At 37.9% G+C, this 14721-nt stretch overlaps 1 protein-coding gene across 2 annotated transcripts in view; it reads left to right on the top strand.

Moving 5' to 3' along the window:
* The first annotated feature begins 615 nt into the window (after positions 1-615).
* Positions 616-14721, top strand: part of Naalad2 (N-acetylated alpha-linked acidic dipeptidase 2) — a 36478-nt gene continuing 22372 nt past the window's right edge. Inside the window, exons 1-8 of one of the 2 annotated variants that reach the window (XM_020184546.2) lie at positions 616-818; positions 1634-1745; positions 5132-5318; positions 6572-6673; positions 7356-7481; positions 9427-9613; positions 11746-11839; positions 12791-12889. In XM_020184546.2, the coding sequence (XP_020040135.1) occupies positions 737-818; positions 1634-1745; positions 5132-5318; positions 6572-6673; positions 7356-7481; positions 9427-9613; positions 11746-11839; positions 12791-12889 (989 nt within the window). In that variant the 5' untranslated portion in view covers positions 616-736. Of the gene's footprint in view, positions 819-1633; positions 1746-3325; positions 3768-5131; positions 5319-6571; positions 6674-7355; positions 7482-9426; positions 9614-11745; positions 11840-12790; positions 12890-14721 lie in introns of those variants that run through there. The other variant, XM_074081388.1, reaches the window with a different exon arrangement.

The following is a 14721-nucleotide window of genomic DNA, read 5'->3' as shown; positions in this document are numbered from 1 at the left end:
CAGACTAGGGACTTTTCGCAACTGGTAAATTGCTAGCCTAGCAAGCAAGAGACTCTGAGTTCAATACCCAGTACTGTGCCCATCCCCCCAATAAAAAGTATAAAGAGAAATGTATTTTAAGGACATGCTTTCTGTCCAGAGCCTACTATCACTGACTGTGCAAGTTAATTTTACTAATTTGAACCAACAATATGCTAGTGAGGTGTGAAAACCTCAGTTAAAAGAGAAGGAACAAAATTACAGAAATTTGGTGACATGTTCAGCTAAAGGGAGCAAGAGAAGTCACCACACCTGTTTTGGTGCAGGTGTGTGGTTGAAGGGTTAGATTGTCACAGCCAGCATGTGAAGTCTGACCCATTGGAAATGGAGACAGAGTCTGGAAGTTGACTGATTAGAAGGGAAAGAACTGAAACTTTGCTGCGGAGCGGAGGTCATTTGGGGATGGGAGGCAGGAGGCGGTGATGGTGGTGGGAGTGCTGCTTAGGAAACAGGGGCATTGCATTGCTGCAGAGGGAGAGGCGTCCTGCAGCCGCGCCTGTGGCTCTCTCGCTTGCTCTCTCACTCACTTAGGCTCGGCACCCGCGGGAGGGCGGGGGCGGGGTTTGCGAAGGTCGGGGCGTTCCCGGTCCGCGGCCACCCTCGCCATCGCCTCCTCCCGACTTGCGGCCACCCGATTCCTTGCAGGCCCGAGGCCCGCGACGGCAGCCCGCGCCCCAGCTGCGGAACCCAAGAAGCCATGGCAGAGTCCCGGGGTCGCAGGCGCCTGGCTCTGTGCGCGGCCGCCGCGCTCGCGTCCTTCCTGGCCGGCTTCACCGCGGGTAAGTGCGCGCGGCCGCGGAGGCTGAGGCCAAGGCCAAGTCCAAGTCCAAGTCCAAGTCCGCGCGCTTCGGCCGGGCGATGGACGCGCGCAGACACTCGCGTTTCTCAAGTGCTCCGTGAGCTCAGGCCACGGTTGGGGGCTGATGGACAGACGACGCAGGCTGTGCTGTCACCATCTCCCGAGGTGAAAAAAGTAATATTCATGAGTCAATATGAATACTGTTGGGCGTTCTTGGTCCTGGCACTTGGGTGGCCGAGGCAGGGCTGTACACTGAGTCCGGGCTAGCCTTCACTACCTAGCAAACCCCTGCCTTACAAAAGTACAAAACAAAACAACCCTATCAACTAATATGGACAGCACTGCAGAGAACTCTCCGTGTTGTTTCCTTATCATTTAAATAAATATTTTTGTGCCGGCCGTGGTAGTGCACACCCGTTGTCCCAGGTCTAGGGAGACGAAGGCAAGGAGGATCGTGAGTTTGAGACCAGCCTGGGCTAACAAACTGAGAACCTGTGTCGACAAAAGAATCCTCCCAAAGTGTGTCAGGGGTTGCTGCAAAGTGCAGAACAAGAAAGTTCCTCGTTGATGTGTAACACGTGAGAAGTGCCATCTTTCAAGGAAAACTTGTTTTAACCTACTCATAGTTATGGTCCACATCAGAATTTGAAAGTTTTCTGCATTTCTATAAACCTTTTTAAAAGTTCACCATGATCTATTTTTTCTTTTTGTTTATTTAGTGTCTACTTTAATAAAGTCTAAAAAAATTGTGTGTGTGTATGTGTGTGTGTATTTCCTCTTCAATTTTCCCCTCAGGCTGGTTTACTAGACCTGCCAAAGAAACAACCATCTCAGCACGCTCTCTTCAAAGTACACAGTGGAAACTGCTATCAGAAATGAAAGCTGAAAACATTAAATCATTTCTTCGGTAAGTTTAGCTTTTTTTCATCCTAAAATAGTGCTTAAAATATTGCATATTCAAATGTATTAAAATTGATTGTATCCATTCAGGCAGTCTTCTCTCTGTGAAATTTATGGTTGTTTAAAATGTCTCTGAACTACTCTTAGGGTGAAAGCCATAGGCTATGACATGTAAGAAGTACATTTTTCATCCTTATAAACACCATCCTTCAAAAAAATTATCTGGCTGTTTTATTGATGTTTCAACTTCATGTAATCTAGGACTGCAATTGAATGTTATCCTTTGTTTCTCATGCATGGTCTTAATCAGCAATATTTTTCTTTTTTGTCTTTCTTCTTTTTTATAGCACACCATATTGTTAGGAAGTTAGAAGGGTGTTGACTCAGTGGTATAGTGGAAGGGGGATCAATGTCTCAGAGGCAGTTTATCACAATAAACCTTTATTCCATCTTGCAAATACCATTTTGTTGTTCAGAGGCAGGATAAAATGGAAGCAAAAATGATGAGTGCAAATCCTCCAGCTGTTAAGCTTGAAAAAAGAGCAACATTCAGGGGGACCGTTTCTGGGCTTCTTGAAGGCAGTTGCCATCCCATTTATTTCTGTGTTCAGATTCTGTCAGAAAGGTGCCGTTTTCATAAGCTGACGTACTGCTTTACAGTAAACTTTTAAAATAAGTAGAATGTATACGCTCCAAAATGATGATGATGAAAAGTGTACCAAATACATAAACTAGTTACATAGCTCAATGTTACCAAGTATTGTGTTCTGTGCATACTTTTACATGACAAGCAATGCAGTAGGCTTGTTCACACCAGTATCCCTGCAGATGCATGAGTAATGCATTGCACTATCAGGTCACCATGCTAAGATGTCTCTACGCAATTGGAATTATTCAGAAACAAGTGTCACTAAAAATCAGCTTTAGGGCTTGGGGGCATGGCTCAAGAGGCTCACCTGCCTAGCAAGCATGAGGCCCTGAGTTCAAGCCCTAGTACCACCAAAAAGAAACCCTCAAAAAGTTGTAAAAAATCAGCTTTACTGAAGTATAACTTACATAAAATAAATGGTGTTCCTTTAAACCTACAGTTTAAGAGTTTTGTAGCTGTATATTATATTAAACAAAATGTCTTCTCAGCCAAAATACAAAAATTTGCTCTTCTGTCTGGCAAAGATTGATTTAGGAAGGGACATATAATCCTATTATGTCTAATGAAATAGAAGGAAAATTGAATTAAAATTTCACAAAAGAGAGAATAGTCATTCTTGTTTCTACTTTTTTCTCCTGAACATTACCACCTTATATGTGATGCTCGTCTTGGTTATGAAGAGAAACTCAAATGTAAAGTTAAGAATGCTATACCCTGCTGCTATTTTATTTTATTTCGTATTTTCACCATTTGTTTTCATTTCAGTGGGTTCCCTAAAAAATGAGAAACAAAGGTTCATATGGTGAATTCTCCATATGAAAAAGGTTCATATGGTTCAAAGGTTCATATGGTGAATTCTAAATTTAAGGAAGCTTATTTATTTTTTTCCCTAATTGCAAGAATATTATCTATTGTAGAAGATAAAACAATAATGAATTATGTAAAGTAGAAATTAAATATCCCTAGCCTCACTGGTTTATTTCTCTATGAATATAAAATAATTTCTGTCTAAACTCATTTGTAGTTTTTCAAAGAGATATTTAAGATATTAGTCTTCTGAAACCTGCAGTTTTCATTAGTGATCAAGAGGGAAAGCTTTACAAGGACTATGGTCCTCGGGAAATCTTCAGGGATGGTTAATAGTTTACAAATGGGAAAGAGTGGCGGGAGGAGACTCAGACAGATGGGGCAAGGTTCATGTCAGAGAGAAGACCTTGTGCAGAGTCTAAAGGCCTGGGGACAGCATCATTATTGCAGGAGGAAGATAAGTCTACTCAGTGACATAGAGCAGAGATGTTTATAAGGAGAGTAAGAGGAAAAGAAGACGAGTGTTGGAAGGATGGATGCGCCGGATATGAAGGGTTTATATGCCATGTTGGGGTATGAACTTTGTTTATTTGTTTGCTTGTTTGTTGTGGTGCTGAAGATTAAACCCAGTGCCTTGTACATGCTAAGCACGTGCTCTAAACTTGCCTATACTTGAGCTGTACTCCTAGCCTGTTTGTTTTATTATTTTTTTAAATTTTGTTTTTGAAACAGAGTCTTTCCCCAGGATGGCCTCAAACTCATGATCCTCCTGCCTCTGCCTCCTGAGTAGGTTTGATTACAGGTATGAACCACCTCACCCTGCTGACTATGAATTTTATAAGGTAGAATATAGGGAGCTGTAGAAGGATTTTAAGTAATTGGGTAATAAGATCAGATGAATTATTGAGAAATACACTTTCTCAAGATCAGACAGCTAAAATTTCAGATTCTAGCTCCAGCATTTATTAGCTGTGAAATTACAAACACTACTCTTCAACTATTCTCTCAGTTTCCTTGTTTGCAAAGTAGGGACAAAGAAAGAAGGGTTGGGAGGATGAAATATGGCAACACATATGGAAGTGCCAATAAGGTGCTTAGCACATAGTAAGTTTTCAATAAATGTTCATTTATTTTTAATATCATAAGTGTTTTTCGTTGTTTTATGGTTAACTAATTTACAAACGTATTTATTACTTCTTTACTGGTGCGTTTGAAAACTATTTTAAAATAGTATTCACCAAAAGCAAAATAAATCTCACTAGGAACTGTTTGTGAGGTAACTTAAATACTACAACTTCTGTATACCCAGATTCAAGAGAGTATTACTTATCCTCTATTGAACAGATCAGTACTTCCTGGGTAAAAGACAAGAGGTGAGCACTGGGGAATATAAAATAAAAATGCACAGACATGATACCATCAACAGGGGAAGTGTCTAGGTCAGATGTAGAAGTGCCTGATGGGTCCTGGCAAACATTAACATCTCATCCCCATATCCTCTATTTACTCATAATCAGCAAGAAGGTGCACCAGTAGTGTGAAAGTGTGACATTCTTCCAGGGTGTCTGCTCACAGCAGGTTCTCTTCTGATTGTGTTTACCATGGAATATGTTCTTTTATGAAGAAGCATAATATGAACACCACTGTTGTACATAATTAATTTAAAAATTAGCACAACCAAGTCTGGGATGTAGCTCAGGACTAGTGCACTTGCCTAGCATGCACAAGCCCTTGATTCAGTCCCCAGCACTACAGTATATACACCACATTTTGAAACTGGTATCTCCATCTAGGTTTTTTATAGCTTTGATGTAGAATTGATAACTTCATGCCTAGGGGATGAGTAATGCATCCAGAATAGTCTTTAGGCAAGTATGTCTGAATGTATTCTTTAACACCCACTTGTTTGGTTTGTTTTTTTTGTCCCCTCATTTTAGTTCTTTCACACAACTTCCTCATCTGGCAGGAACAGAACAAAATTTACTGCTTGCCAAGAAAATCCAAACTCAGTGGAAGAACTTTGGACTAGATTCAGCTGACTTGGTTCACTATGATGTCCTCCTATCTTACCCTAATGAGACAAATGCTAACTATATATCAGTTGTGGATGAGCATGGAACTGAGGTAAATGGAGTTGTTTGTACTTTTCAAGTTTTATAACCCCTCACTTTTATACAGATTGGAATATAGGATCAAGGAAAAAGACAGAAATTTACTAGTAGTACAAAAATAGAACTCACATTGTTTAAGAAAGTGGGTCAGTTTTTAACTACTCAGTGTCTACGATGTATTAGACTTGGTGCTTTGTCTTCAGGCCACAATGAAGATTAGGAAGTGGGTGCTTTTCTAACAGGACAGGCAGACAATGGGTTACAGCATTTCAAATCAGTAGGGTAAGTGCCTACGAAGAGGATTTTATTAAGGCTCTTTTATCTGCATAGAAAGATTAATTCAGCCCATTTGGAGAGGCGAGTTAAGAAGTCTTCCTGAAAGTTGATATGTGAGTTGTGAATGAGGCAAGTTAATCACATGAAGAAAACAAAGCAAGCTAAGAGAATTCTAGGTAGAAAGAATTCTAGCAAATGTTTGAAGTCGTGTAATTACTTAGTATTATTAGTAGAACTTGAAGATTTTCTGTATTTCAAGAGGGTGAAATACAAACTGGGCTGTAGTAAAGAATAAACCAGTTGATATGTTCTGGAGACAAGGAGCTTAGACTTCAGCTTCAGTTCATTGGACCCAATGACAAGCTCTTGGCAGGGAAGGATGTGACTAAAAAGGTGTTTCAGATAGATGGGGAGTCTGCAGATTATACCTAGACTAGGCAAGGAGTTGAAGTTGCAATCTTAGCAGGTCAAAGATGAAGTGCTGAATTAGGATGTTAGCAGGAAGAAGGAAGAAGGATGAATCTGAGAAGCAGTTAGGAAGTGTATTAGGACAGAATTCATGATTGGCTGGAGGAAGGAAATGAGGAGAGGGTTCAGGATAACTCCTAGACTGTCTGATATGAGAGGTTAGCCTAGCGAGATGCTTAATGCAGGTAGGGGATAGAAAATCAGAAGCAGACCTGGGGGTGGTAGAAAATAAAATCAAATTTAACATGCTGAATTTGAACATCAAAGCTGAATAGCCATCAGGCCTTTAGTTACACAGTATGGTATGCATTTATAAGAATTTCTGTTACTTGGAAGGTAATAGTAATGATAAGATTTTCTCCTCGTTGTCAGTGAGGAGAAAAATTTATAATTAAATTTACCTATTTAATTATAGAACCTAACCGCAGAATGCTTAAGTGTATACTTGGGAGAAAGATGAGTTATACCTAATAACAAACTGTAATTATTCCCTTTAACTTGACATATTTCAATTCTTTCTAGACTTTCAAAACATCATTCCATGAACCACCTCCAAAAGGATATGAGAATGTTGCAAATATCGTGCCACCATACAATGCTTTCTCAGCCCAAGGCACACCACAGGTAAAATTAAAGACTTCTATTAGGTTTAAACCTTACTTTGTTGTATAAAAACCTGTATGGAGAAATTAAACAAGGGTACTTTATGGAGATCTATATCCTCTTCCATGGTTCAGTACTATGAACACCTCTCCAACACTAAAATATTTTTTTAAGAAATAGAAAAGACCACTTGGAAAAGACATCAAGGACATTAAAGGCAGACACTGACAAAGCATATGCCGATCTCTAAAGTAGCAGACACTCCTGAGCTTGCTTGAACTCAGGAAAGACACTAGATGTTTTTATAAGCTTGTTTTCATTGTTTATAATCTGAATGTTTTTATTAGATTTTTAGATCTGTTTTTGTAGGTCATACCATAGAAGTTCTTAAATTAACACCATGGGTGGAAATTAAACATAGTTGGGATTTTTAAATGACGTTTACCCTGATTTCTGTGGTTCAGAACACACTAATCATTTCTTTAAAAGAGAACATCCCATTTAAAATGTGTCTTAAATGTTGCCTTTTAGAATTTTTCGAGATTTTGAAAGATTTTCTAAATACTGCTACAGAATTCCATAGATCTGTTAGTTAATGCCAAATAAGGAAAGAGCACTTTTGCGGCTGCAGTTTTGTGGCACAAACTTATTTGTTTTCTCTTTAATCTCAGCAGTGTCATGCATTTTCACCCTTTCACTGCAGGGAGATCTTGTGTATGTGAATTATGCTCGTACTGAAGACTTTTTCAAACTGGAACGGGAGATGAACATCAACTGCACTGGAAAGATTGTCATCGCCAGATATGGGAAGGTCTTCAGAGGAAATAAGGTAGGGTTTCTAGAGGGAGGGAGAGAAAAGATCCTGTAAACACAAAATGATCAACTTGCTTCACGATTTCCAGAATTGCTTGAAAAAAATTGTTTTCTGCTATTTGCTGTGGGTGCACAGAAAATCTTATTTTTGTCACCTTGCATATCCAGAAAGGAAATTACTTTTGTTACAAAGTAATGTTTGCGTTTTCAGATGTAACTGAAGGAAATTTAAATAAACTAGAAGAAATCTCCCCTGTATTATCCAACTTCATTGTTCAGATGATTAATGTTAGTAGCTCTTTACAGACCTAGTTCTGTGAAATGTGACTATATCTACATATGCACAGTTTATACACACACAATATGTAATTACTGTTTTAACAAAGAGGTCGTTGCACACTGTATATCGTGTAGCTTCATGTGTTCACTCAGCCAGAGCTCACGGCATTCATGTCAGCACACTGAGAGTTGGGTAACATAGTAGTTACACCCGAGTCTGGTCAAGTCTGGGCCTGTGTTCTGGAGTCTTCTACTGTGAGCAAGTTCCTTAACCTCCCTGTGCTGACGTTCCCCATTTACAAAATGGAAATGCTAATAATAGCATCAGTCTCATGGAGTCCTTATTAGGAGTAAATGACTTTATGTTAGAAGGCAATTAGGGTAGCAGTTAGTGTTAGTAATTTCTATGAACTACTTACTAAATACTTTGGTGAAATAATGTTTTGCAGAATTGATAAATGATTTTTTAACCATCCCTCAGTTGATGGATTCTTGGCTTGGATTTGTTAAATAATTCCATTATTTATTCACATTAAAACATTCTTGTCTATACATACTTCAAACATTTGTGTGCGCGCGTGTGTGTGTGTGATACTGGGGCTTGAACTCAGAGCCTACATCTTGAGCCACTCCACCAGCCCTTTTTGGTGTTGGGTATTTTTGAGATACTGTCTCACAAACTGTTTGCCCAGGCTGGCTTCGAACCATGATCTTCCTGATCTCTGCCTCCTGAGTAGCTAGGATTACAGGCCTGAGTTACTGGCACCCAGCTTAACTTCATTTGTGTGAGATTCTGTAGTGTAGCTTTCTAGGAACGCAGTGGGTAAATCACAGTATATGGTCTTTCAATATTTTGAGAGGCATAATCAAAATACCTTTCCATAAATTGTGACAGATTATACTTCTGTCTAGGTATCAGAGTGCTTTCTGAATACTGGAATATTTTTTAGTGACTCAAGACTGATAGTCACCTGTCTTTTGCTATAGTACTTTTTTTTTTTTTTTGGTGGTGGTACTAAAGGCTTGAACTCAGGGCTTCCTGCTTGCTAAGCAGGTGCTCTACCAACTTGACCCATACCTCGAGCCCAAGTCCTTGTGATAATAATTAAAAATTCTGTGATCTCACAGAGTAGATTTTCATATTTTTGCCCAGTTTGGATTGCTAGAAAGATGTTTACAAGGACACTTTTTTAAAAACACACTGGACTGTTCTGCTTAGAATTGTAAATCAGCTTAATTACACAAATATTTGTAAAGGGTTTTACTATGTGAGGTGCAAGATTTTGGAGGGCAGGTAGTTAAAAGTGAATCAGGTGTGGTTCATGCTCTCAATAACACCATCATTCTAGTAGGAGAGGCAGAGACTTATATTTCAATACATTATAATTTGTCCAATAGTAGAAATATATACAAAAGAGAAGTACAAAGAAGAAGGGAGACATAAATTTTGTAGTTGGGGGATGATAGAGATATTTCATAGAAATGTTTATGGTTTTGTAAGATATATGGGTATTTGTTAGGCCTACCAAGAGGGAAATTATTTTCAAATCAAAGAGGACTGAGTATATAATGACCCAATCAAAAGCAGTGTCTAAGTTTCTCGACATTGTTAAATTGATTTATGTAGGAAGAAGCCAGTCATCTGCCACTTCTGTGTCATTGATTGCACATTGTGCCCACAGGTTAAAAATGCCATGGTAGCAGGAGCCATAGGAATCATCTTGTACTCAGATCCAGCTGACTACTCTGCTCCTGGGGTACAGCCATATCCCAAAGGATGGAACCTTCCTGGAACTGTGGCCCAGAGAGGAAATGTGTTAAGTTTGAATGGTGCAGGTGACCCCCTCACTCCAGGCTATCCAGCTAAAGGTAATGGTACTATACAATAACATTAAAGCTAAAATAGTATTCAATTTGATCATTTTGGATTACTACTACTAGGAAATCAAAAGTATTTCCCTTGTATACGTTTAGTTTAAAATTTTCATAAGATGTAGACACAGGAAAGGGACATTTAGCTGATGTTCTTTTACCTTTAGCAGAGGTTCAGAAACCCAAGGTAATATTGCTCTTAGATTAGAATTTAGATTTCTTAAATAACCTGGGGATTCTGTCGTTCTTTACTTAGATCATACATAAGCACACCTCAAGGGATATGGTAGCAGTTAGATAAGGGCCGATCACCTACACAACCTATGCATTTCTATTTTTAAAAACACCACTGTATTTTAAAACATTCTTTTTAATGTAAAATTTGAAGTTTTGACATATGTGAAACCATTGTCACGATAAAGATAATGAACACATACCCTGCCCCAATTTTCTTCTCATTTCCCTGTAAATCCCTTCCTCTCAATTTTTCTTTTCTCCTCAATATCAATCCATAGGCAAATTTATGGGCGTAGAGTTGTTGATAAAACTTTCTTCTTCTTTTTCTCCTTCCCCTTCTCCTTCTTCCTGTATTGAGAGTTAACCTGGTTTTCTTTGCTTGTCTTGCTAGACATTTTCCAGTTTCATAGATTTTCTTAAAGAACCAGCTTTTTTTTTTCTGATCTTTATTATGTCCTTTCTCTTGCTTATTTTAAAACTACCTCCTCCTCCTCTTCCTCTTCCTCCTCTTCGTCCTTCTTCTCTTTGTCCTTCTTCTCTTTGTCCTCCTCCTCCTTCTCCTTCATGGTACTGTTTTCACTCAGGGCCTCCTGCTTTCTGGACAGGAGCGCTACCACTCAAGCCACGCCCTGCCCTCCAGCCCCTTTGGCTTTATTTAGGTTTTGGGGAAGGTCCAGGGCTGACCTGGACCTTGATGTTCCTACTTACATTTCCCCTGTAAGTAACAGGTGCCCACCACCATGCCCAGCTCATTGGTCGAGGTGGGATCTTGTTAATTTTTTGCCAAAGTTGGCCCCAGTATGACCCTCCAAATTGTCAACTCCTGAGAAGCTGGAATTTCAGGCATGAGCCACTGCTGCCAGCTATTTTGACCTTTCTTTAGTATTCTTTTCTAGTATCTTAAGGTAAAATCTGATTTCATTTATTTGAAACCCTTCTTTCTTCTAACATGGGTATTTTAGTACTTTAATTCATCTTCTAAACACTGCATTAGCTGCATTTTACAACTTTGGCATCTTGCATTTTCATTTTTATTCAGTTTCAAATGTTTTATTATTTCTTTTCATAATATGTTACTTGTTTTTCAAGTATTCAGGGATTTCCAGGTATTTTTCTAATATTGGCTTCTAATTTAATTCCACTATGATCAGAGAACATACTTTGTATAATTTTTGCACTCATTAAAACATGCTTTATGGCTCAGGTTATAGACGTATTCTATCTAACGTAATCCATACGCACTTGAAAAGAATGCATATCCTGCTCTTTGAAGGTGGAGTCTTCTAAGGTGTTAGTTCAGTCAAGTGAGAGAATAGTGTTATTTGCATACACTTACTAAATTTCTAATTATATTACCACACTTTTGTTTCAGTGGTCAGTTATCTTATAAAGATACAGAAGTAATAAGAAAAATTCCTACAGTAGAACTATTGTTTCATGTTTTGTCAATTTTAGAATCTGAGAAACATTTTCAAGCATCCAACTCAGTGAAGCTTCCTTCTCTAAGAAATGTTCAAGCTACCTTGAGCACATAAGAAGTTCTTGTAAAATTAAAGAGAATTATGTGAAATGTCAAAACAAATGTGCTAATCTATAATCTCAATAACTGATTTGAACTTAAAGTAAAAATTTAATCATTTACACTTGTAAATGATTCTTGTAGATCACTTGTAAATGATTCTTGTAGATCACAAGAATAAAACAATTGTTTGATTCTTTGGAAACTTTTGATTTTGATATTAATTTCAAGTGTATTGCATAGCAATACATTTTGATTTTGATATTAATTTCAAATGTATTGCATAGCAAGTTTAATAGTAATAGAGGAATTTTCTGCACATCCATGTCTCAGATTCTTCAGTTGTTTTCATTTACGCACTTGATTTCTGCAGAGTACACCTTTAGACTTAATGTTGAAGAAGGAGTTGGAATGCCCAAGATACCTGTGCATCCTATTGGATATAATGAGGCAGAGATATTGTTACGGTATGTTTTTATAAGTTGGATATGAGGGTACAATATTTTTCCCCAGGATGTCCATCTTCTAACCTAAACCCAATATAATGCAATTATGTTAAAATAAAGTCTAGAATCAAAATAACTACTGAAGTAGGAAAAATAGAACACTCTTTCTATTCCCTACGAGCAGTTTAGTGACTAAGAAATAATAATAAAACATGTTCTTTTGCTACAAAGGAAATTCTTAAATGCAAAACTCTGTCTGAAGAATACTGATTTCAGACTTTTTTCAAGTACTTGGATTTCCTTAAGTATTCATTAGATATTTGAGCCTGGCCTACAGTATAAAAATATGATATGCCCACCACTTACTAGAATCTTGGATCTTGTGATCTTGGACCCATTTCTTAGTGATTCTCTGTCTTAGTTTCTATGTCTGAAAAATGTGGGCAGTAAAATGAGTTGTTATTAACTCATTAAAGTTATCCCACTATCTAGACTATGGGAAAGAATGTGTGCTATCATTGTATTCTATAACTGATGTTTCTTAATGTATCTCCCCACTTCCGCTTTTAAAAATGTTTGTATAAGAACAACGTAATAGTTGTTTATGGTGCGCTATACAATCAGCAGTTTCTTAACAAATTGATTTCTTCTTAACGCAGTGGTGAATTTCCTGTTGTTTTGGATTTCATGAACTCTCTGCTTTCCCACTTAATAAGGTCAAGGGTGAGATGGCTGTTGCTTCCCATCTGCCTTTTATTTTTTTTCTCCTTAGCTCTTATCACCAACACATTACTTACTTGTCTCAGTTATGACTCTCACTAGAATATAAGCTCCATGAAGACAGGACTTTTTGACCCTTGTTCAATAAATAGTTCTTAGATGTAGAGTGAGATGTTATCTCATCATCAACCTCATGGTTCTTCTTGAGAACTGATGCTCAAGCTTTTCCTGTTGTTTCATTTCTCTTGACAGGAACTTGGGAGGATCTGCTCCACCAGACGAGAGCTGGAAGGGAAGTCTCAGTGTTGGCTATAATACTGGGCCTGGCTTTGCAGGCCGTGATTCCTTCAAGTGAGTTTGTGTTTCTTTCTCCGATAGCCTGAAATGTAAAAGTTTTGTATTTCAATGGAAAAAACATCTAGATAACTGTTCTTTCAGGTAAATACTGCTTTTCTTAGGCTGATGGAGTGGCTGAAGTGGTAGAGCATCTGCTTAGCAAATATGAGGCCCTGAGTTCAAACCCCAGTACCACCAAAAGAAAACAAAAAAAATACATTTTGCTTTTCTCTTTTTCTCATTATCACTTGTGAGCAACTGATCATTTTATATCACTTAGTAAGTTCTTACAGAATGAGCTATTGAATTCTGATCACAATATTAGCTTCAGAGTCAGAAAAATGCTACATTTAAGTTATAAGCTCAGAACATTTCAAGCAATGATTTCTTTTAAAAACTTCCTTCTTTAACCTAAAATGTCTAAAACTATATTTCTAATAATTTTCAAAATGCTATACATGTGAAGCATGGGGTTGTATTAATGGAGAGAAAAAGAGAATTGATAAAAATCCAACAGTTACTGATCACTTAACTAGGTGGAGTGAGTGAAAATGAGTAATTCAGGTATCTACAAAATGGCTCAGTAGACTTACCACTACAATTATTGATGTCGTTAACACGTTAAAGCACTATTGTGGAGGGGTAATCACAGAATGTGTGTCTACTGAGCTCAGTCTTACAGAAAGAGAGAAGTTTTCCATGTGGCAGACAGGACGTGCCAGCTATAGCTCTCAGCTGTAGAATAGAGTTGGGAAAGCATGGTGTGATCAGAACTGTAGGAAGTCTGATTTTTCTGGAAGTGCTGGAGGAGTACATGTTAACACTGTTAAATCAGAAAATTCATAGCTGTTTTTATTAAACCTGAATTATTAAATCAGCCTTGTTTGCTAATAATTTACCTTAACAATGTGAACTTTGATTCTTGGAGTGTTTTTTTAGTATCTGAAGTTCTTTTTATTTCAAAAAATTTAAAGTATCAGAAGTTTCATTTCTTCATTTTATAGGAATTTTAGAATTAGTTGACTTACATAAATCAGAACAGAGTTCCTACGATTTTAGAGACTCTATTATCTAATTTATTTATACCCTCCAGAGATAGGGAAATGTGACACATTCACACAATGAAAGATGAAGACCTTCCTGACTTATCAGCAGGAGTGTACGGACACAGAAGTAACATACAGATTCAGTCATAGGTCAAGAATACCTGAAACATTAGAGGTTGTAGATCTAGCCTGGTATGGTGGCTCAAGCCTATAATCCTAGCTACTTCAGGAACAGTGATGGGGAGGATCACTGCATACAATGGTGTGCCCCTGTCATCCCAGCTATGCCGGGAAGCAAAATAGGAGGATTGCTGTCCAGGCCAGCCAGGGTATAAAGCAAGATCCTTCTCAGAAATAATGAAATCAAAAAGGGTTGGGGACCTGGCTCAAGTGGTAGAGTACCTGCCTAGCAAGCACAAGCAGCTGAGTTCAAATCCCAGTACCACCCCAAAAAAAAAAGAAAAACAACAAAAAAAGAATCCCAGGTCTAGATATCAAAAGACTACACATTTTGAATGATTTCAGTTCATAATGGACAAATATGTAATAAGCAACAAACCCTGAAAAGATTCTGTCTTATCGCTCATCTCACAGAGATGTTGATAATTAATTAATCCATTTTAAAAGACTATCAAATGACAAGACATAAAATGAATTCTTAATCATTGCTTCCACCAGTGAAGAATAACTTACCCTGTGCTAAGCAAAGAAGAAGCATTAATAAAACACAAAATCACTGGAGATAAAAATAAGACTAGACATAGACTGTTAGGAAAGTTGGATCTTTTCTGAGCACCAAAA

The sequence above is a fragment of the Castor canadensis genome, chromosome 1, assembly GCF_047511655.1.
Source record: "Castor canadensis chromosome 1, mCasCan1.hap1v2, whole genome shotgun sequence".
NCBI lineage: Eukaryota > Metazoa > Chordata > Mammalia > Rodentia > Castoridae > Castor > Castor canadensis.
This window is presented reverse-complemented; position numbering and strand designations above follow the sequence as displayed.